This window comes from Nycticebus coucang, chromosome 22 (genome assembly GCF_027406575.1).
Source record: "Nycticebus coucang isolate mNycCou1 chromosome 22, mNycCou1.pri, whole genome shotgun sequence".
Taxonomy (NCBI): domain Eukaryota; kingdom Metazoa; phylum Chordata; class Mammalia; order Primates; family Lorisidae; genus Nycticebus; species Nycticebus coucang.
This window is the reverse complement of record NC_069801.1, coordinates 17273541-17297183: the sequence shown is the minus strand read 5'-3', so window position 1 is coordinate 17297183 and position 23643 is coordinate 17273541. Positions and strand designations below refer to the sequence as shown.

Genomic DNA, 23643 nt, shown 5'->3' with positions numbered 1-23643 from the left:
CACTTACTTAGAATATTTCGGTGCAGTCTTGGATGGTAGTTCTTCACTTTTCTTTTTCTTTCTTTCTTTCTTTTTTTTTTTTTTTTTGTTTAAATCAGCTGGAGGCCCCAGTGAGGAATGAACTCGGTAGTTCTTCACTTTTCAAAATATTCCAAAGAAAGTTTACAATTCAGATACAGACGTTATGCTGTACAATTACCAAGAGTAAGGCGTGTCTGTGTCGTTAATAATAAAGCTTACTTTCCTGGTTTTCCACCTCTTTTAAAAAGGGACAATATTACACGTTATTCTGGACCTCCTATTAAAGAAACCACTCTAATGTTTTACACCTGATAATGATGAGATGAGTGAGTTTCCTAATGAGAGGATCCCCCTTCTGAGGTAATAGTTCTCAGAACTCTGGCTATCCACATCTTCCTAGACTAGATCAGAGGGTTCTTCCCTCATAAATACACCTTGGGTGTACATTTCTATGTGGGAAATACAACTTCTTAGGCATTAATTAATCATATGTGTTCTTGTACCATCAAATAAAATGTTTAAAACAACAAAAGCAAAAATACAACCCTATCTTTACATATTTAAAACCTGCGTGATTAGTAAATTTGGCAAAAATGTTAACATTTGTTTTATCTCTATAGTTGACATGAATTTTAATCGTTATTCTCTTGGGAAGAGGAAAGTCTAAATCAAAAAGTACCAAGATTTGCCATTCTTCTTATGACTTAACATAAAAGAGCGAAAACCAAAACTTAATTTAAAAGTTTTATGCACATACACCCTTGCTAACAGTTTTTAAAATGATCTATTTCATAAGTGACATAGCAGAATGGGCTACCACCAAGTACTTTCCAGTTTCCAAAAGTAATGTAATGTGTATATCTACCATAAGGTAGCCTCATTTTTTTTCTGAAAATAACACTAATCCACCCACTCCTGGTTCAACTGTGTGTTGAATACATACAAGATGTTTATACATAAAGCTGGATTTCTCATCTTCTCCTTTGATTCTTATAACAAGTCTCATTTTGAGAAAAGAAAATCCTAATAAACAAGGCATCCCATTCTTCTCTTATACCATTATCAGACCAAATAAATGATAGCAGCAAAAAAATTCAGAGAAATTATAAAAATAGTTACTTAGCTAAACAATTATTTTGCCTTAATAAAAAGTGAAACAAAGTAATCAGTGAAATGAAGTAATTCATTAAGAAATCTTAGGTTCAATCTCAACTCAATCTCTTAAAGACCAAACACCAATGGCATCTGATTCAATGGTTTTTATCAGCTAAAATCTGTGAACAGTTAAAAATCAAGGATCTGGCTCAGCATCTGTGCCTCAAGTGGCTAAGGCACCAGCCACATACACCTGAGCTGGTGGGTTCGAATCCAGCCCGGACCCACCGAACAACAATGACGGTTGCGACCAAAAAACAGCCAGGCGTGGCGGGCGCCTGTAGTCCCAGCTACTTGGGAGGCGGAGGCAGGAGAATTGCCCAGGAGTTGGAGGTTGCTGTGAGCTGTGATGCCACAGCACTCTACCCAGGGTGACAGCTTGAGGCTCTGTCTCAAACAAAAATAAATGGGGCAGTGCCTGTGGCTCAAAGGAGTAATGGCCCCATATACTGGAGGTGATAGGTTCAAACCCAGCCCTGGCCAAAAAAAATAAAAAAACTAAAAAATAAATAAATAAAAAATAAATAAAAATCAAGGATCTAATATCACTTCATAAAAGCCTAATTCCATTCTTTCATGTTTAAAGTAATTATTTCCAAAATCCACTTTTGGGGAGAACCATTATTTACAATAATTTCTAAAAGATCTGTTATACAACATGATGACTACAGTTAATATATTGTATTCTTGAAAAATGCCAAGAAAGGGGATGCTAAGAGCTCTCATCACAAAAATGATAACCATGTGAGGTGTGTGCAAGTTAACTAATTTACTCACTACAATCTATATTTAATTCAAAACTTCAAATATATAAGATTTCATCTGTAAATTAAAAAAATAAAAACTTCTGAATTCAAACTGTACTTTATATACGTTTTTATTGTGTATTTCTTTTAGACAGAATCTCACTCAGTATACATTATTGTATTATTTCTTTCTAGACAGAATCTCACTGGGTAGCGTGCCATGGCATCATAGCTCACAGCAACCTCAAATTCTTGGGCTCAAAAATCCTCTGGTCTGGAGGATTCCTGAGGAGCTGGGACTACAGGCACCTGCCACAACCTCCAGCGAGTTTTTCTATTCTTTTTTCTCTTTTTTGAGACAGAGTCTCACTTTTTTGCCCTTGGTAGAGTGCCACAGCATCATAGCTCTCACAACAACTTCAAACTCTTGGGCTCAAGCGATCCTCTTGCCTCAGTTGTTCATTTTTAGTAAGAGATGGGGTCTCATTCTTATTCAGGCTGGTCTCAAACTCCTGAGCTGAAGCGATCCACCCACCTCGGCCTCCCAGAGTGCTAGGATTACAGAAGTGAGTCACTGTGTCTGGCAGTTTTTCCATTTTTAGTAGAGACAGGGTCTTGCTTTGCTCAAGCTGGTCTTGAACTCCTGAGCTCAGGCGATTCACTCACCTTGGTCTCCCAGAGTGCTAGGATTACAGGTGTGAGCAGCCACTGTGCCCGGCTATTATTATTTCTTTCATTGTAGCTAATTATTAGTATCTGTAACTCTTAACTGTGAATTCTTTGCAGGGGAATGGAGTATCTTTGAACCCTCAGAATCCAGCACTATGTCTGGAACAAAGTATTACAGTTGTACAATTAATATGCATAGAATGAAGTGAATGAGGAATTACCACATTTGGAGGAATCTTGCGTGGAAAATGTCTCTATTATAATTTTTTTTTGCAGTTTTTGGCCAGGGCTGGGTTTGAACCCACCACCTCCGGTATTTGGGGCCAGCGCCCTACTCCTTTGAGCCATAGGCGCTGCCCTCTACTTTACTTTTTTAAAAAATGTCTCCTCCATAATCACAATCCTTTACCCTTCACCCTTTCTGCAACTAAATCCCACTAGATTTTTTTTTTTTGAGACAGAGCCTCAAGATGTTGCACTGGATAGAGTGCCGTGGCATCACTGCTCACATCAACCTCCAACTCCTGGGCTCAAGCGATTCTCCTGCCTCAGCCTCCCAAGTAGCTGAGACTACAGGCGCCTGCCACAACGCCCGGCTATTTTTTGGTTGCAGCCGTTGTTGTTTGGTGGGCCTGGGCTGGATTCGAACCCACCAGTTCAGGCATATGTGGCTGGTGCCTTAACCGTTTGAGCCATAGGCACCAAGCCTGAATTTTTTTATACTGAAATGTAACATTTAAGAGTATTTTACCTTCTATGACACATTTATGTATACATTTGTATCTCATGCTAGGCTATATCTAAGAGTGGGGACTGTGTTGTTTACAGTACATATATCGTGGTCCATTTATAGCATCTCTCAAAATATAAGAATGTTGTTGAATTTATCTAGATTACCTTTTCAGCCTGTCACATTTTTTTCTCAGTCCTCCAGTAAGTTATTTTGGAGTATAGTTCCAAATCAGAACACTGAAACGATGGTATTCCAAAAAAAAAAAAGGCAAGAAAATTAATCCTAAATCTATTCTCTGACTGCATGCATCATACTTCATATAGTAAGAAATCCAGTGATTTCAAGCATTTATTTTACACCAGCAGATCAAATGGTAACACAGACAACTCTGTCAGGAATAAATTTCCTAGCCACCTCTGGTAAATCTACCAAAAGGGGGCTCCTGCTGGGCATGGGGATGTAAAGGAATCCTATAATCTTCCCTGTGGAGGTAATGTGGAGTTAATCCTTGCCAAACCTGAAAGCTAGTCTGGCTCTCCAATACCACCTATAGGAATGGAGGGAAAAATCAGAGAGAAGAGCCGGGGTTAAGCCACTTCTAGAACAGTTACAGTGTGATAACATAACTAAACTATTCAGCTGAACTCTGACTCTAACTATCCATGCTGCCAAACACAGTGCTGGCAACCACCATCCATGCCTATACTGACTGCAATCAGACTGTGTCGCAGGGGGTGAAAACATTAGGACGACTGATTACTTTCTTTTAAAGTGAAAAAGTTAATCTTCAATTCTTCCATACTATTCTTGGTGTAAGTTCTCTTATATCAAGTTCTAAAGGTTAGTAAAAAAAAACTCTGCCTGTTGGACTCTGGCCCTACTAAATCAACAATCCATCAAATTTTTGGCTATCAATCTTTTATCCTATGGATATTTTCATTGTAACAGCATTTGTGATCAAATTTCAATGAAACTGAATACATTTTGTGTATTTTCTATAACTTAGCACTTTTACCAATTCAAGTTACCACTCTTTATGTGATTTTTAAAAAAATACTTCCAATCTACAATTTGACTGTTACGTGAACAGGTCCCAAAATTTATCAAATCCAAACTTTCTTGTTGAAAATCATTATTTTTGTTAATTTACTTAATAGCCTGTTATCTCTTTCAAACACACATATACAAGTCTCCAAAATTACTATGTATAACAAAGAAGAGAACTTCCTCTGGAATAGAGAATTTCCTCTGGTACAAATAATATAAGGAGATAAAGCAGTAGTTCTCAACCTTCCAAATGCTGCAGCCCTTTAATACAGTTTCTGTGGGTCACAACCCACAAGTTGAGAACTGCTGAGATAAAGTGATTTTTCCCTTGGTTGTTACATGAATTATAATCCAGAGCTGTTACTGATTAGGTAAACATATTTAACGAAATTGATATGAGGAGTCAACCAGTAGTTTAATGGAAGCCTCTGAGCTTCATTAGATAGTATTAGCACATCACTGAGGCTAGAGGCGCACACACACACACTCTTCTGATAGCCCTACTGAAAAATCCATTAACTTGAAGAAGTTTAAGAAGGGAATTTCAAATTCCCTTTTACTTATTTTAGAATAAATTGCAGGCTGTATATCACTAAGCTATGTCTAATTCAATATAGAATATATCAAACCAGATATATTCTATATCTGGTATATATCTCTAGTGAAGATAGTTACCCAATACAAAATTTAAATCTAAGAACTAACTAGTTACGATTTTTCTGGTAAATTTTAACTGCTGAAAGGCAATGGCAGAAAAAAATTAAATGTTTTTACATGAAAATAATAAAGCTAAATGTTGGTAAATCAGCTAATATAAGGAAGTCTCACTAATAAGAAACTAAGATTAGAAGAATCTAAGGTACACAGTGAAACAAACTGAGCTAAGGACGGAAAAAAGCATTTCTTCAATAAATAGAAAGCTAATTTGACAGAGAGGCTATTAATCTAAGCCAGTAAAGTCCAACTGAATAAGAGTTTGTTGGCTTGGCGTCCATCGCTCAGTGGTTAGGGTACCGGCCATATGCATCGGGGCTGGGGGTTTTGAACCCAGCTCCGGCTTGCTAAAACAACAATGACAACAGTAACAAAAATATAGCCAGGAGTTGTGGTGGGCGCCTGTAGTCCCAGCTACTGGGAGGCTGAGGTAAGAGAACTGCTTAAGCCCAAGAGTTTGAGGTTGCTGTGAGCTGTGACAACACAGCACTCTACTGAGGGTGACATAATAAGACTCTGTCTCCAAAAAAGAAAAAAGTTTGTTTACTCTCTTCTACAGAAGCTCCACTATTATGTGACATTCCTAATAACCAGACACTCAATTCTGAAAACAACTTGCTCAGGTTCAGTTGCCATGACCTAAAAAACACCTTTGTCTTCAAAGAATAGGTACCATGAAACCAAACAAAACCATCATTCATTAAAACAAATATATTCAAAAGTACAATAAATATAAAAGCACATGGAAATGTTTAAGAAACAAAATAGGGTAGGTTTTAAATATGAATAATAATATTTAGTATGAAAAATTCATTTTACCCTTTTGACTACCTTAGAACTCCAATACCAAATTAAGTTATTGTCAAAAATTAATAAATCTAAAAACAGGGTTTAAGCCAAAACAGAGAACTTGTCCAAAGTCAGTGGTTCTCAACCTGTGGGTCGCAACCCACAGGAACTGTATTAAAGGGTTGCAACATTAGGAAAGTTGAGAACCACTGTTCCAAGTAAATAAATCCAATCAGACAAACAAAAAACCCAAAACTCTTGTTTCTCTAAAAATTCAGCTTTAACACTGAGAACATGGAGCAAAATCCACTAAACTTAATTACCAAAACAGCCTAAATTATCTACAATCTCAGTCTCTTCATTCCTTTAGCTCACCTTTACAGAGCATTATCGGCTTGATCTCTCCAAAACATGTATTTTCAGTACAAGCCACCTTCTCAAAAAAACTTCAGTACTTCCTACCTCTGACCAGACCCTCCTTATGCTCAAATTCCTTAGCCTGGCTTAGTCAACCACGGCCATCCACAACATGCCTCCAACCTTCACATGCATCTTCTCCTTACTCTCCTTAAGGAACCTTCTCCAGTCAAATCATTTCACCCACAGGCTATCTTGTACTTTCATAATTAAAATATATCCTTCTTCTTAATGTTAACACTGTGGAAAGCAAAGGAAAATTTTCTATACAAATTTATAAGTAGTAAGAATTAAATGTATGCAAATCTTATTTATTTTAAGAGAATAATGTCTAGTGATTACCTAAAAGAAGTGAGAGAAACAGGGTGGTGCCTGTGGCTCAAAGGAGTAGGGCACCGGCCCCATATACTGGAGGTGGCGGGTTCAAACCCAACTCCGGCCCAAAACTGGAAAAAAAAAAAAAAAAAAGAAAAGAAACAAATTCATATCTTCTCTCAATATTTTAATACACTCATGCCAATGCTTCCATTCCACGGCTGACTAAAAATGCTTGTGAAAGAACTGGTTCTGGCAAGGCAACAAGATTTGGAAACCCTAGACAGTTTCCAAAAACTTAACTCATCTGATAATATTTTATGATTCACCATCAGGGCCCAGTCTATTTCTAAACTATTAATATATTAGTAAATAGTATAGGCTTATAGATTGCCAGTCCTTCCTAGAGAAAAGTACTTCCCTAATTCACCCAAGAAATTTTCAAAGACTCTTGTTTTAGGAAGAAAAAAATAATTGTTAAGGAAATTAAGGAAAAATAATTATTCTCATAACCATAAGTAATATATTTCCAAGTTTTGGCCATGTACTTTTCTTTCTTTGTTTTTTGTTGTTTTTTTTTCTTTTGGAGACAAGAGTCTCACTTTGTTGCCCTCGGTAGAATGCCGTGGCGTCACAGCTCATAGCAACCTCCAGCTCTTGGGCTTAGGTGATTCTTTTGCCTCAGCCTCCTGAGTAGCTGGGACTACAAGTGCCCGCCACAACACCCAGCTATTTTTTCTGCTGTAGTTTGGCCAGGGTTTGGTTCAAACCCTGCCACCCTCGGTATATAGGGCTGGCGCCCTACTCACTAAGCCACAGGCGTTGCCCAGGCTAAGTACTTTTCAACACATTTCTAAGCACTGAAGATATCCTCAGCTTAAAACCTTAATTTATAACAAAAATACTAAAATAGGGGCTTAGTGACTGTGGCTGTGGCTCAGTGACTAGGGCGCTGGTCCCATATACCGAGGGTGGCGGTTCAAACCCGGCCCGGCCGAACTGCAACAAAAAAATAGCTGGGCGTTGTGGCGAGCGCCTGTAGTCCCAGCTACTCAGGAGGCTGAGGCAAGAGAATTACCTAAGCCCAGGAGTTGGAGGTTGCTGTGAGCTGTGACACCACAGCACTCTATCAAGGGCAATAAAGTGAGACTCTGTCTCTACAAAAAAAAAAAAAAAACTAAGATAATTTATTTAAACCAAATCATCTCTGGGTTAGAATTAACCAGAACATAATAGAATAAAGATAGTCTCCCAAATCCTAAGTCCTTTTGCTAAGTCATTTAGTTTCTGTAATAACATTTATGAAATTTTGAAAACCTCTTTCATACAAAAGAAAATAGGCTTAGCGCCTGTGGCTCAAGCGGCTAAGGCGCCAGCCACATATACCTGAGCTAGCGGGTTCTAATCCAGCCTGGGCCCGCCAAACAACAATGACGGCTGCAACCAAAAAATAGCCAGGCATTGTGGCGGGCGCCTGTAGTCCCAGCTACTTGAGAGGTGGAGGCAGGAGAATCGCTTGAGCCCAGGACTTGGAGGTTGCTGTGAGCTGTGATGCCACAGCACTCTACCCAGAGCGACAGCTTGAGACTCTGTCTCAAAAAAATAGTAATAATAAAATTAATAAAAAAGAAAATACCAACACCAGGACTCAGTTTAAAATATTCAGGGGACAAAGAAATGGAACCTACAGTAAATCAGTTATTTCCTGGAGACACTGACAATCATACACAAAAAAGTGAGGCAGCACTGGAGATACCAGATCATCACTGCACAATACAAACAGCTCTTGAACTAAGAGATCAGCAGCCTCCTGAGCTTTGAGAAATAACAAAAGGGTTATCCACGTGTATCTTATTAGCAGGACTACAGTAAAGACAGGAAAGAAAACAGAGGAAAGAAAGGAGAGGGGTGAAGGGAAAGGCCGGAGAAAAGGATAGAAGGGAAGAGAACTAAATGTGTAAGAAAAGAAAGAGGAGGAAGAAAAATCAATAAAAACGGAACATGTTATTAAGGTACAAAGAAGCTACAATTGTCTAAGGGACATTAGTCCCAAAGCTAATGTACCACTGAGACTAAACACCTTCTCACAAGTAGTTGCTCAAGAAATCATTATATAAGAAAGTTTTAGAGAACCACTCTTCTTAGAAAACTCCTGACTCTGAGATGAATTGAACTCAGAATCTAGTCTGCCTTTCTCTAAATATTTTCAAACTATATTCCTTTATCACATTTTGTTAATAATCCTGTAAATTATAAAGTTTTATTTTTAAGAGTTTTAGCCAGACTTTGATTAGCTCTCAACCTAGGTTTATATTAAGATGACTTGCAATCCCCTTAAATGAAGCATCATCACTAATACTGGTTTTCTTTTTAAATAAAGTAACTTCTGGTAATTTATAGTAACACCACAGAGGAGAAAAATCTTCTTAAAAAAAAAAATAAAACTTCTCAAATAAAATATCTCTTAATCTGGGTACCTATGAAAGTCATGTAAGATATAGCAAACAAGCATTTGTTTTTAAAAGGAATAAGACTAAGACTAAATGGTGAATGGGCCTTCAGCTATTGGAAACACAAAAATGATTTCATGGTGAGGAACTTAGTAAAAATTCAAAGTCAAGAGTCAATGAAATATCAGTAAGGGCAGAAGATAAAAAAAAATAATTAAGATTTTGCTTTTGATCTCCTAAAGAATGAGCTATACCACACACACACACACACACACACATACACACAAACACACACGATTTTCCCATTGCTTGGTCTCTCCAACACAGAAGGGCTTCTCTGCTTATCGGACATACTCAGAAAGCTAAGACTCAGGGCTGAGGGAGGATATGAGTTTGAAGCTCTGAAACCACAGACCCCAGTCATATTTACAGGTTATAAGGAAGCTTGTGTAAGCTTAGAATCTCTGACTCCAGAATATATTTTGACATTTGTTCACCAGGAAATGGCATTTCTCACAACTGAAACACACCATGAAAGTTTTTTTCAGAAAGTAGCTAACTATGTGGTAAATGCATAATTCAGTCAGAACAATTTCTGGCTCATACTATTTCTAAAATCTAAATGAGAGTTGTGATTGGAAGGTTTGGTTCTTTGGATTTGGCTTTCTGTATGTTTTCTTTAATTGTTTATTTTCTCCCTACTTTCCAATCACCTTATACTGCCACTGTCCTTCCACTCCCATCCTTTCTTTCCTCCTCTATATGTGCACAGAAACATACAAAAAGAGTATGAATACCACTATGTATGTGCACACATACACACATACATATATATGTATACACACAAAGACACACATGGCCACAGCCCCAATATCAGAGTATAAAGCAAAGATGAAGACATAAATAATATTGCAGAATGGGAATAAACCCATTTATTCTATGTCTAAGATAAAACTGTGGTTGGTAACCAGACTCACCAGATGGTTCTTCAGGCTCACTTTCATTTTCTTCCTCAGGTGGGGCTTGAGGGGGTGGTGGTGGAAGCTTCTTTTCCTTCTCTGCTTTAGCATTTCTCTCTTCTTCTGAATAATACTCATCTTCTGAGAGGTTGGCCAAGCTTTCATCCATCTCTCTGTACTCTACCTAGATGGAGATTATACCAGGGAAAGCTAAATATAGTAACCATCTAAAAGCGGGGACTTTATTTGGAACCATCAGTGAGTGTGAATTGCTGACTTCAAATTCTAAGGGAAAATAAGCATATAACGAGGGACAAGCCAGCTTATAATAAGGAGTTATTAAACCTTATAACTCCTGTGGCACCTATGGCTCAAAGGGGTAGGGCGCCGGCCCCATATGCGGAGGTGGTGGGTTCAAACCCAGCCCTGGCCAAAAACTGCAAAAAAAAAAAAAAGAAAGAAAGAAAACAAAAACCATGGAACAATCAGTTCAGGTTTAGCCCAATCTGTAACTTTTACATTAAAGCACTAACATTCAGATCACTGACTTGAAGGCTCTCTGCAACTCCTCAGAAAACTTTTAACTGTGTGTATTATACTTCATACTGAAAGTTTCAACAAAAGGTTAAAACAATCTTCAGTTAGGAAAAAATATAGTTAACTAGAATATCAAGTCTGTCTACTGCTGAACCCATGCTTCTAACTACTCTTCCATTTTCTAGAAAAGAAATGGGGTGAGGGGTGGGAAATAAAAATTATAAATAATAACATTCAAACTGAAACTATAAAAAGGTGCATTTGCTTAAAAAAATGCACCTAAAAAAGTTGAAGGAACTTTTTTAATAACAAAGAATTCTTTTTTTTTTTTTGGCCGGGGCTGGGTTTGAACCCGCCACCTCCGGCATATGGGATCAGCACCCTACTCCTTGAGCCACAGGCACCGGCCAATAACAAAGAATTCTTACTACAGCAATTAAGGAGTGAGTGACGTGGAAATGGAGGCCACAAGTCTTACTACTAATTTACACTAGTTATAAAGGAGAGAGGAGGAGGTCATTAGTAAAAAGAGGGGGTAAAGGAGCACAGAACAAGTAAGATGATATTATGGACTGGTTGGCCAAAATGTATAATACTGTATTACAGACTGTCGTCAACACTAGAACACTGTTCAAGTTGTCATTGTGACTTCCACTCTAATAAAGATTCCAGGAAGTCATAGAAACTATAGTTCTCTATTATGGGTTCAATGAAAAGAGTTTGTTAGGAATTTAATAAAAAGATAAAATGACTAAAATAATTTTATTAGATGTGAAGGTAGAGAGAAGACAACATTATTTCCACATATAACATACTTAATGTATTAGATTTCCAAAATAAGTCTAAATCTTAAAGATTACAGTAAATGTAATATATTTTAACTTGCTGAATGTCTCTCTGAAATAGCTCCAGATGGCTGGCTACTATCAAATAGCCTATTTCTTCTTTTAAGTGATAGGACCTGAAGATTTGGGGGAATAGGGCTGTGCCCGTAGCACAGTGGGTAGGGCACCAGCCACATACACCCAGGCTGGAGGGTTCAAACCTGGCCTGGGCCAGCTGAACAACGATAACTGCAACAACAACAAAAATAGCCGGGAGTTATGGCAGGCTCCTGTAGTCCCAGCTACTTGGGAGGCTGAGGCAAGGGAATCGCTTAAGCCTAAGAATTAGAGGTTGCTGTCAGTTGGGATGTTACAGCACTCTAGAGAGGACAACATAGTGAGACTGTCTAAAAAAAAAAGATTTGGGGGATAGGGAATTGACTGAGGAGGGAGGTAGAAGATTTTTACTGAAAACAGGGATTGAGTTAAACAAAAATTAAGAATAGGCCAGGTGTGGTAACTCAAGTCTATAATCTATCTCACGCCACCACTTTGGGAGGCAGAGACAGGAGAATCACTTGAGGCCAGAAGTTAGAAACCAGACAGAACAACATAGTTGACCTCATAGAGACCTCATCTCTACAAAAACTAAAAAAAAAAATAGCCAGACTAGGCGTAGTGGTCTGTGCTTCCAGTCCCCCACTGAGTTCAAGAGTTTGAGGTTGCTGTGAGCTATGACACGAGAGCACTCAACCCAGGGCAACTGAGTGAGACTCTGTCTATAAAAACAAAAAAGAAAATATAACTAATGATTACAGTATATAGTTTTCCTTCTCCTTTTTACTCCAGAACAGTAATTGATCCTTCCCTGAGATTCAGTCTTTTTACTACCTGCCCATCAATCCTATTTATTCAATCACTTAACGACTTTTTCCCTTTATTTATTTATTTATTTAAAGAAATTCCTTTTATTTATTTATTTTTTATTTTTTGGTGGTTTTTGGCTGTGGCTGGGTTTGAACCCGCCACCTCCAGCATATGGGACCGGCGCCCTACTCCTTGAGCCACAGGCACCGCCCTCCCTTTATTTATTTTTAAAGACAGAGTCATGGCCATTCACAGGCATGATCATACAGCACTGCGGCCTCAAACTCCTAGTCAATAATTCTCCCAACTTAGCCTCCTACGTAAACTTATTTGGGTAGCTATGTCTGGACTATAGGAACCTGCCACAGTCTACAGTTAATACAGTATTTAAAAACAAAGCAAAATTATTCCATAGACCCATAGGGTTCTTCAGGATTTCCTTTATTAAGTATTTTTTATATATATATATTTTTTTTTTCGAGACAGAGCCTCAAGCTGTCGCCCTGGGTAGAGTGCCATGGCATCACAGCTCACAGCAACCTCCAACTCCTGGGCTCAAGCGATTCTCCTGCCTCCACCTCCCAAGTAGCTGGGACTACAGGCACCCACCACAACACCTGGCTATTTTTTGGTTGCAGCCATCATTGTTGTTTGGTGGGCCCAGGCTGGATTCGAAACCGCCAGCTCAGGTATATGTGGCTGGCACCTTAGCTACTTGAGCCACAGGCGCCAAGCCTATTTTATATATTTTTTAATTTTTTTTATTTTAATTTTTTGAGACAAAGTCTCACTTTGTCGTAGCTCACAGTAACCTCAGATTCTTGGGCTCAAGCGATTCTCTTGCCTCAGCCTCAAGTAGCTGGGACTACAGGCACCACAATGCCCAGCTATTTTTGTAGAGATGGGGGTCTCGCTCTAGCTCAGGCTGGTCTCCAATCCATGAACTCAGGCAATCCACCCACCTCAGTCTCCCAGAGTGCTAAGATTATAGATGTGAGTCACCACACCCAGCTTATTTTACGTTTTTTAAAGTATTATTAAAACAAACCTTAACCCTAAGACCACCAACATATTAACTTGTACTTGCTGGGTAACTCAATTCTGGATAGACCTAAGAATGAAGTTTATCAGCCAGCTGCTCAACTAATGTGTGTCCTGAGATGATGACAAGAAAAACTTAAAAATAAAAACTTAAAAACAGGGTGGCGCCTGTGGCTCAGTGAGCAAGGGCGCCGGCCCCATATACTGAGGGTGGCGGGTTCAAACCCAGCCCCGGCCAAACTGCAACAAAAAAATAGCCGGGCATTGTGGCAGGAGCCTGTAGTCCCAGCTACTCAGGAGGCTGAGGCAGGAGAATCGCCTAAGCCCAGGAGTTGGAGGTTGCTGTGAGCTGTGTGACGCCACGGCACTCTACCGAGAACAATAAAGTGAAATTCTGTCTCTACAAAAAAAAAAACAAAACTTAAAAACAACCTTCTGCACTACTTATCAATCAGTACTGGACTGTCAGAAAACAGAATTAAAATTAGATTCTAAAGCTGAAGCAAGACCACAACTGTCATGTTTAACCTCCAATCTCAAATTGGCTTTACAACAGCGTCATGTTCTCATAGACTGACAACTACAATAAACGTTATAAATTCAAACTTTTTTTTTTTTTTTTTGAGACAGAGCCTCAAGCTGTTGCCCTGGGTAGAGTGCTGTGGCATCACAGCTCACAGCAACCTCCAACACCTGGGCTCAAGCGATTCTCCTGCCTCCGCCTCCCAAGTAGCTGGGACTATAGGCGCCCACCATAACATCGGGCTATTTTTTGGTTGCAGCCATCATTGTTTGGTGGGCCCAGGCTGGATTCGAACCCGACAGCTCAGGTGTATGTGGCTGCTGCCTTAGCCGCTTGAGCCACAGGCGCTGAGCCAAAATTCAAACTTAATACTTAAGTACTTTATTTTGAGATTTTTGCATAAAGTTTTGTAAAAAAAAAAAAAAAGGTTTCCTCATGTAATAAAGCTTTAAAACCATCTGAAAGAATCTTACAAACTCTAAAAAATATTCCTGAGAAAAGGACTTCGAATTCAAAGAATTGGTAATGTCTCATCTCAAGGACTTCAGAAGTTCTACAACTATTTATAACCAAGAAGATAAAGATGTCCCAACAAGCAGACGATGAGTAGGGTATTCACTTTACTTGATGACACTCAAATTTACATCTCTAGTTTCTTCCTTCTCATCCCTACCCTTTACTACAATGATTCATTCACTACCCAATCCCCTAAAAGCTACAGGTTTGGTTTTTTTTTTTTCTCCCTTTTAGTTCACCTAGGGCACAACAGCCAGATTATCTTTCCAAATAACATATTTTCTGACAGTTTAAGAAATAAAGACCAAACTTTTCAAACTAGCACATAAATTCTGGCTCTAACGATTCTAACTTACTTCTTATCACTTTCTAACACACTAGTCAAAAAGTCCACAATATTGTTCCACCCACCTCTAAACTCTAAAAACTATTCCCACCTTTTCTATTAATCCAATGCTAAAATCTGAAGCCCACCACTCGGTAAATGATTTCTTAGTTATTATAAACTTCAAAATATACTTTTTTTTAAATTTCAGATTAATGGGAGGGTACAACCAACCAGGTTATGATGTTTGCATTTGTTAGGTAAGAGTGCCTTCTGTAGTTGTGTTCCGCACCCAAGAGGTGTTGCCATATACCCTTACGTTGTGCCCATTAAGGGGAGCACACCAATTCCCCTCCCTCCTCCTCTCCTGAATTGAGTTTTCCTCTTACGTGTGTATTAGATCGTCCACTGGCTTCATATTGAGTACACTAGATACTTGCTTTTCCATTCTTGTGATACTTTATTAAGAACAATGTGTTTCAATTCCATCCACGTTAATACAAAAGAGTAAAGTCTCCATCTTTTTTTAATGGCTGAATAGCATTCCATGGTATACATATACCACAGCTTGTTAATCCATTCCTGGGTTGATGGGGATTTAGGTTGTTATCTTTCTCTTCTCTGAATTCTCACAGCACTTATGGTCTGTACTTCATAGTCTAGTTCAGAGCTGTCTTGACAGAATTTTTTGTGACAACATAAATGTTCTTTCTGTACGTGTGCTTCAGAATACTGGAACTGTGGCTATTGGGCACTTACAATGCAGCTAGTGCAGCTGAGGAAAAATTTTTAATCTTAATTTAAATTTACAGCCACGTGGCTACTAACTACCATTCTGGACAGCACAAATCTAATGTTCCCTACAATGTGCACACCACTGTACAACCCAAACACTACTGATCCGATCACCCTATCTTGCTCCTAGACAATCCCTGTCTCCAGTTAAATTCATTTGCTCATTGTTTCCAACATTCAGCTGTCCACTCTGGGCTTCCTGTGGCTTCTCAAAGCATGTACTGTATTTCAAGTCTTTTCCACTTCCTTTTCTCCTGCTTGTAATACTTAATTACTGTGATGGCTTTCCTCCCTGTTGGAGATCTCACCCACCTGCACCCCAATGGAATAAAAGCCATTTTAATTGTAAAAAAAAAAAAATACTTAATTACTGGTCATCACTTACTATATGCCAAACACTAAAATAAGCATTTTTTTAACATTACATCTACACCTAAAAACCTTACCAGATAGGGTTTATTTGGCTCTGCGCCTGTGGCTCTAGCGGCTAAGGCATCAGCCACATACACCTAAGCTGACGGGTTCAAATCCAGCCCAGGCTCACCAAACAATGACGGCTGCAACCAAAAAATAGCCAGGTGTTGTGGCAGGCGCCTGTAGTCCCAGCTACTTGGCGAGACTACGGAAGGCAGAAGAATCGCTTGAGCCCAGGAGTTGGAGGTTGCTGTGAGCTGTGATGCCACAGCATTCTACCCAGGATGACACCTTAAGGCTCTGTCTCAAAAAAAAAAAAAAAAAAAAAAGATAGTGTTTATTTACCTGAGAAAAATGAACTATAGAAGATAAAATGCCTAACTCCAAAAAGTCTATTCTTCCACAATATTTCTTGAAATTCTGCTCTATTTCAAGGCCCAGCTCAAGGTCAAGCTCAAGGCCACCATTCTTAAAGCAATATGATGTCCCTGTAAGTCCCAACCTAATACACCAATCTCAACCCTTAAATATTTTACCATAATTTTAGTATAAACACATCCAGAAGTGAGTTTATTCTGAAACTGATAAAACTTAACCTTCAGGGATGCTCAACTATATGGACCCCATCCAATACCCTAATCCTGATTTTAATTATGTAATCATAAAATTTTTTTAAAAGAGGGTTCCCAAAACTAGATTAGCTCCTAGGCCATAAAACAGAGATATATCTTGGGCATACACCTCAGAACTCTTGAAGCAAGATCAGTCTAAACTGACCTGGGCTTGCTTTTTACTCCTTAAATGTATATCCTTATCTTCTTAGGTGTGCTTCCTCTGAGTCCCAAGTCTAGCTATAAAAGGGTAGGCTTCCCTTGCTCCTAGTTTCCTAATTGCTCCCCCAAATAAGCAAGTGACTCGTTTTTCTTTTCAAAGTTTTAGAGCTAATCATAATGAAAGAAAACAAGGCAAGAGGAATTAAAACAAAGGAGAATTACAAAGAAAAAATTCTTAGAGCATGCCTCAAACAGATCTATAGATTCAACATTATACCAATTAGAACCCCAGATGCATTTTGGGAGAAATTGATTAGCTGATCCTAAAATTATTTAAGGGAATGCCAAGGACACAGAATAGCCAAAATAATCTTGAAAAAGAACAACGTTGAAGAACTCAAGCTTCCTGATTTCCAAACTTATAATATAAAACTAGGGTAATCATTGGGAGGCTGAGGCAAGAGAATCGCTTAAGCCCATGAGTTGGAGGTTGCTGTGAGCTGTGTGAGGCCACGGCACTCTACCGAGCGCCATAAAGTGAGACTCTGTCTCTACAAAAAAAAAAAAAAAAAAACTAGGGTAATCAAAATAGTGTAGTATTGGCTCAGCGCCTGTAGCTTAAGCGGCTAAGGCACCAGCCACATACACCAGAGGTGGCAATTTTGAATCCAGCCCAGGCCTGCCAAGAACACTATAACCAAAAAAATAGCTGGGTGTTGTGGCGGGCGCCTATAGTTCCAGCTACTTGGGAGGCTGAGGTAAGAGAATCGCTTGAGCCCAGAAGTTGGAAGTTGCTGTGAGCTGTGATGCCCCAGCACTCTACCCAGAGTGACAGCTTGAAGCTTTGTCTCAAAAAAAAAAAAAAAAAAAAAAATAGGGCGGCGCCTGTGGCTCAGTGAGTAGGGTGCCAGCCCCATATGCCGAGGGTGGTGGGTGCAAACCCAGCCCCGGCCAAACTGCAACAAAAAAATAGCTGGGCGTTGTGGCGGGCACCTGTAGTCCCAGCTGCTCGGGAGGCTATTTTTTCCTGGACTCAGAGGAAGCACACCTAAGAAGATGAGAGCTGCTCTCATCTCTTACTTGATGAGAATCAAGTAAGCCCAAGAGTTAGAGGTTGCTGTGAGCCATGTGACGCCACAGCACTCTACCCGAGGGCGGTACAGTGAGACTCTGTCTCTACCAAAAAAAAAAAAAAAATAGTGTGGTACTGGCAGAGGACCAAAATATTAATCAATGGGATAGAATCCAGAAATAAACCCTTATGTTTATGGTCAGTTAACTAAAGTGTCAATCATTTAGGAGAAGAAATAACAGTCTTCAACAAATCGTGTTGGGACAACATGTAAAACAATGATGCTGAACCCTCTATCTCACACTACATACAAAAATTAACTGCTAAAGGATCACAGACATAAATGCAAGAACTAAAACTAGAAAACTACTGGACAAAACACAGGAGTAAATGCTCATGAAACGGGATTAGGCAATGGTTTATCGGTTATAATACCAGTAGCAAAAAGAACAAAAGAAAATTTTAACTTCTGGACCTCACCAAAAAGTAAAAACTTTTTTTTTTTTTTTTTATTTTGGCCAGGGCTAGGTTTGAACCTGCCACCTCTGGCATATGGGACCGGCGCCCTACTCCTTGAGCCACAGGCACCGCCCAAAAGTAAAAACTTTTATAACCAGAATACATAAAAAACTCTTACTACCAAATAAAAGGACAGCCTAGTTTTTTTTTTTTTTTTTTTTTTAGAGACAGAGTCTCACTTTATGGCCCTCGGCAGAGTGCCGTGGCCTCACACAGCTCACAGCAATCTCCAACTCCTGGGCTTAAGCGATTCTCCTGCCTCAGCCTCCCGAGTAGCTCGGACTACAGGCGCCCGCCACAACGCCCGGCTATTTTTTGGTTGCAGTTTGGCCGGGGCCGGGTTTGAACCCGCCACCCTCGGTATATGGGGCTGGCGCCTTACCGACTGAGCCACAGGCGCCGCCCCAGGACAGCCTAGTTTTTAAAATGAGACATGGATTTGAATAGAAATCCGAAGATATACAGATATACACATGGCCAATAAGCATATGAAAAGATGCTCAACATAATTAGTTAATAGGGTAATACACATCAAAACCACCAGATACCACTTCACACCCACTCCACAGTGATAGTAAAAAACGGACATCATCAAGTGCCAGGAAGAATCTGGAGAAACTGGAACCCTCACACATTGTTGGTGGGAATGTAAAATGGCGCACCTGCTATGGAAAATGGGCAATTCCTCAAAAAGTTAAACACCAAGTTATCATACAATCCAGTGGTTCTACTCTTGACATGTAACTTAGAGAACTGAAAACAGAAGTTCACGCAATAAAGTGTACATTAATGTTCATAGCAGCATAATGCATAACAGCCAAAAAGTGGAAACAAATGTCCACCAAATGATGACTGGATGAAAAAATTCCATGTAATCAGCGGTAAAGAGTTATCAAGTAGTGAATGGAAGTATACAACATGAACCTTGATAACATACTAAAATCAAATACAAAAAGCAGTTTACTACATGATTAAATGTCCAGAACAGGCAAATGCATGGAGAAAGTAATGGTTGCCAGGGACTGGGGTAAGAGGAGAATGGGGACTAACTGCTATACTAACTGTATTACCCTATTAACTCAATACAAGCGCATTGAGGCAATAATGAAAATGTTCTAAAACTAACTGTGGTACTGTTTGCACAACCTTGTAAATATGCTAAAACCCACTGATTTGTATACTTTATTTATTTATTTTATTTTGTGACAGAGTCTCATTCAGTCACCCAGCTAGTTTTCTTTTTCTTTTGAGACAGTCTCAAGCTGTTGCCCTGGGTAGAGTGCTGTGGCATCACAGCTCACAGCAACCTCCAACTCTTAGGCTTAAGCTATTCTTTTTGCCTCAGCCTCCCAAGTAGGGAGGCACTTGGTTGGGGTTGTTGGAAACATCACTTGCTTGTCCACAAATGAGGCTGTTCAGCGATATCGACTATAGGCACCCACCACAACGCCTGGCTATTTGCCATAGTTGTTTTAGCTGGCCCAGGCTGGGTTTGAACCTGCAGGCCTGGGTGTGTGTGGCCAGTGCCCTACCCAACTAAGCTATAGGCGCCCCCCTTCTTTTTCTATTTTCAGCAGAGACGAGTCTTGGCTTTGCTCAGGCAATCCACCCACCTTGGCCTCCCAAAGTGCTAGGATTATAGGCGTGAGCCACTACACCTGGCCAGATTTATACACTTTAAAATGGTGAATTTTATATGTGAAGTACCTCAATAAACCTGATTTAAAAAAATATTTTATCGGCCAGGTGAGGTGGCTCATACCTATAATCCTAGCACTCTGTGAGGCTTAGGCAGGTGGACTACTTGAGCTCACGAATTCGAGACCAGCCTGAGCAAGTCACAGACCCCGTCTCTACTAAAAAATAGAAAAAATGAGGCAAGAGGATTGCTTGAGCCTGAGTTGGAGGTTGCTGTGAGCTACGACACCACGGTACTCTACCCAGCGGGACAGCTTGAAACTCTGTCTCAAAATTAAAAAATATCTATCTATCTATCTATCTATCTATATCTATCTATCTATCTATATATCTATATATATATATATAGTGGTACCTGTAGCTCAGTCGGCAGGGCACCGGCCACATACACCGAGGCTGGCACGTTCGAACCTGGCCTGGGCCAGCTAAAACACCAATGACAACTGCACCAAAAAATAGCCAGGTATTGTGGCAGGCACCTATAGTCCCAGCTACTTGAGAGGCCGAGGCAAGAGAATCGCTTAAGTCCAGGAGTTTGAGGTTGCTGTGAGCAGTGATGTCATAGCACTCTACCCAGGGTGATAGCTTGAGACTCTGTCTCAAAAAAGAAAAAAAATAAATAAAATATATAATATATATATGTATATCTATCTGTCTATCTTATCACACAGCTTCTGACCACACTGTCTATTGAAATAGTAAAACAAAAATGCTATTGAGTTCTGCCCTCTATTTCATATCTGAGGGATGGGGTCACCCATCTCAAGAAGCTCCTCCTACACACTGACTTGGTATTTGCAATTAAAATTATTACTGACAATGTTATGAGTATAAATTAATAAATTATTTAAATAGAACGAATTTAAATATTTCTTTATATACACATTTTCAGTTTTTATTTCAACTAGACCATGAAATCTCCAGAAAAGGGCCAATTCTAAAGTTTGTGCCCTAATACTGTCCCAGTGCCATACACAGTGTCCTGAAGATACCCTGTCACAAAACATGGGGCTTACATCTCAAGTTCCTCCACTTAGCTTTGTGACTTTGGACAAATTGCTTAAACCATGTGCCTCCGTCTATTTATTCCTAAATATCTGACGTTTGTTTTGGCAAAAAATTTAAAAGACAGTGACAGGCTGAGTATCTGGCACCCAGAAATGTGCAGCAGTTATTGTCTGTTATGAGTCAAATCTTTCTCTTCCCATATACGTATCTGCACATTGTCTTGCTATTAGCAGCCTCTGTAAACTGCAAACATCCTTGTCGTACTCAGCTCCCTTATCTGTAAAAATGTATGCCAAAAGCAATATGAGAGGAAAAAGACAAAACTCTCAGCATACAGCAAAGTCACAAAAGAAAAAAAAAAAGTGTTTCTTTTCCGACTCGGTGGCTAAGGCGATTTCTTTAGCATCACCCTATAGCCTCCTTGTGCAACCAACTGAAACGCCATCGATATCGCTGAACGGCTTCCAGACACATCTGTGGACAAGCAAGGGATGTCTCCAACAACCCCAACCAGAACTCCACGTCAGGGAGCCATTTTTCACGTCAAGGAAATAAAAAGGTGTACAAGATGTAGTAAGTAAAATACCCTTGCCATCCACCATCAATCTTCCCTTCCCCACGTCGCCCGGGTCCCAGCACAAAGACCCTATTCAACACTGGCAAAGACCTTCCCTTCTCACCCCACCCGAGTAGCTGGAGGGAAGGTGGCTTGGGCATCGACTCAGAAGAGGTCTGGGCGGTCGTGGAGCTCAAGGCCTAAGAGCTGGGGAGACAGGTGAGGCCTGGACAGCCTAGGGGAAGGTGGGAAACGGGTCGTGTCTTCCGAGGTAGGGGTCGAGCCTCACCTTGGCTCGCTTGCGCCGGCTGGTCCGCCGTCCCTCCGGAGTCTCTGCTATTCCCGTTTCCATGGGGGTCGCAGACCCAGGCACGACCGTAGGCCCGGCCTGAGGCCCGGCAGACCCCGGAGGCTCGGCCAGGCCCCCGGGGGGCGAGGCCCGCGGAGGCTCCTTCTTTCGGGGCGTGCGCTCCCCGGCCGCCCCCGATCCGACATCCGCAGGGCCCGACAGGCCCGCGGCCGGCGCCGCCACCTCGGAGCCGTTCTCAGCGCCGCCCGCCGCCCCGGGGCCGGCCTCCGTCACGGCCGCCGCCGCAGCAGCCGCCGCCGCCGCCGCGGCTGCCGCCTTCTTCCCAGACAACATATCAGGCCGCCGGGCCGCCGACGGCCGTAGGGGCCGCTGAGTTTGTCGCTCCGTGGGTCCGGAGCCACCTAACCTCGCCTCACCTAGCCTCACTTCACGCCGCCCGCGCGCTCCCAACTGTTGTCATGCGCGCACGCGCCGGGCGCGCTCCCGCGGCGCCGGACAAAAAGGCTCCTGGATGCCCACGGGCCCCGCCCCTTCCCCGCAGCCATAGAGCTGCGTCCTCTCAGCCAGAGAGACGCCGTGCAGCGAGAGCGGTGTTCGCCTAGAGCGTCTCCTTGGCCTTTGGAGAGGGTTCTGTCACAGACCAAGATCTTAGGGCTTCTGGGCCAGACTGCACCTCCGAGGGCGAACATTTCTTCCAGGGACTTGTGGCCATGTATGCGGAGTTCATTCATTCATTCACCCACTCGTTCGTCAATTCAACCAATGTTTATTAATTCCAACTACGTGACAAGGGTTAAATGATGAAGTTTTGCTTTCAAAGAACTTAACATTCTAAGGGAGAGGAGGGAACACACTGAAGTTGCTGGTAAATCGTCTTATTTATTACTCATAATTGTCTTGCTTAGGCTGGGGAAAAAGAAGAGCCCGTAACTTTCCATGGTGATAAAATGGAAAGAAATGAGAAAATCCAGTCCAGATGGGATTGCTCTTGCCTCCAAGTTTTTGTTCAAGCTCTTCCCTGGGAGAAGCTAGGCACCTCCTGGCTTGCACTAACACCCGCTCCCATATCCATCTCCACATGCATAGCTCCTCTTTGTCCTCCAGGTTACTTCTTTATAACGATGATGGTGGTGGTGGTTTATTCTTTTAATTCTTTGAAGAATCCTTCGCTGACACATTACTGGAGCGGGTCTTGTGTTCTTCGAATATATTTCCGCTTATTACACAGATCTATAATTTATTTATTTATTTATTTATTTATTGAGACAGTCTCACTTTCTTGCCCTGGTAGAGTGCTGTGGCGTCATAGCTCACAGCAAACTCAAACTCTTGGGCTCAAGCGATCTTCTTGCTTCAGCCTCCCGAGTAGCTGGGACTGCAGGCACCTGCCACAACGCCCTTTTATTTTTAGAGACGGGGGTCTAGCTCTTGCTCAGGTTGGTCTCGAACTCCTGAGCTCAAGCAATCCGTCCTGCTTGCCTCCCACAGTGGATTACAGGTGCCTGGCCTACACAGATCTATATTGCCTTTTAAATACGTGGTAGTCTGTCTCTTCAAAGTATAGTTCTCAAAACAATTATTCTGGGTGGCATCTGTGGCTCAATGGAGTAGGGCACTGGCCCCACATGCTGGAGGTAGTGGGTTCAAACCCAGCCCTGGCCAAAAAGAAAAAAAAAAATTTGCAAAACAATTTTTTTATTTACACGAAGTTCAAGAACTAGTCAAACTAAGCTCTAGCTAGAATCCAATCGGCAGATGTCTGGGACAGGAGTGTGAGTTGACTGCTAAAGATCATGAGAGAACTTGCTGGGGGTGATGGAAATGTTTTGTATCTTGATTGAGGTGATGGT

The 23643-nt window shown here is 40.9% G+C and overlaps 1 protein-coding gene across 7 annotated transcripts in view; it reads right to left on the bottom strand.

The window, feature by feature from the left end:
• KDM1A (lysine demethylase 1A) overlaps window positions 1-22281 on the bottom strand; it is a 132346-nt gene extending 110065 nt beyond the window's left edge. For all 7 annotated transcript variants that reach the window (XM_053575513.1, XM_053575512.1, XM_053575514.1 and 4 more), the window contains exons 1-2: window positions 21773-22281; window positions 10034-10199 (exon numbers count right to left, since the gene is read on the bottom strand). In XM_053575513.1, coding sequence (XP_053431488.1) covers window positions 10034-10199; window positions 21773-22126 — 520 coding nt within the window. In that variant the 5' untranslated portion in view covers window positions 22127-22281. The remainder of the gene's footprint in view (window positions 1-10033; window positions 10200-21772) is intronic.
• Window positions 22282-23643: the final 1362 nt, after the last annotated feature.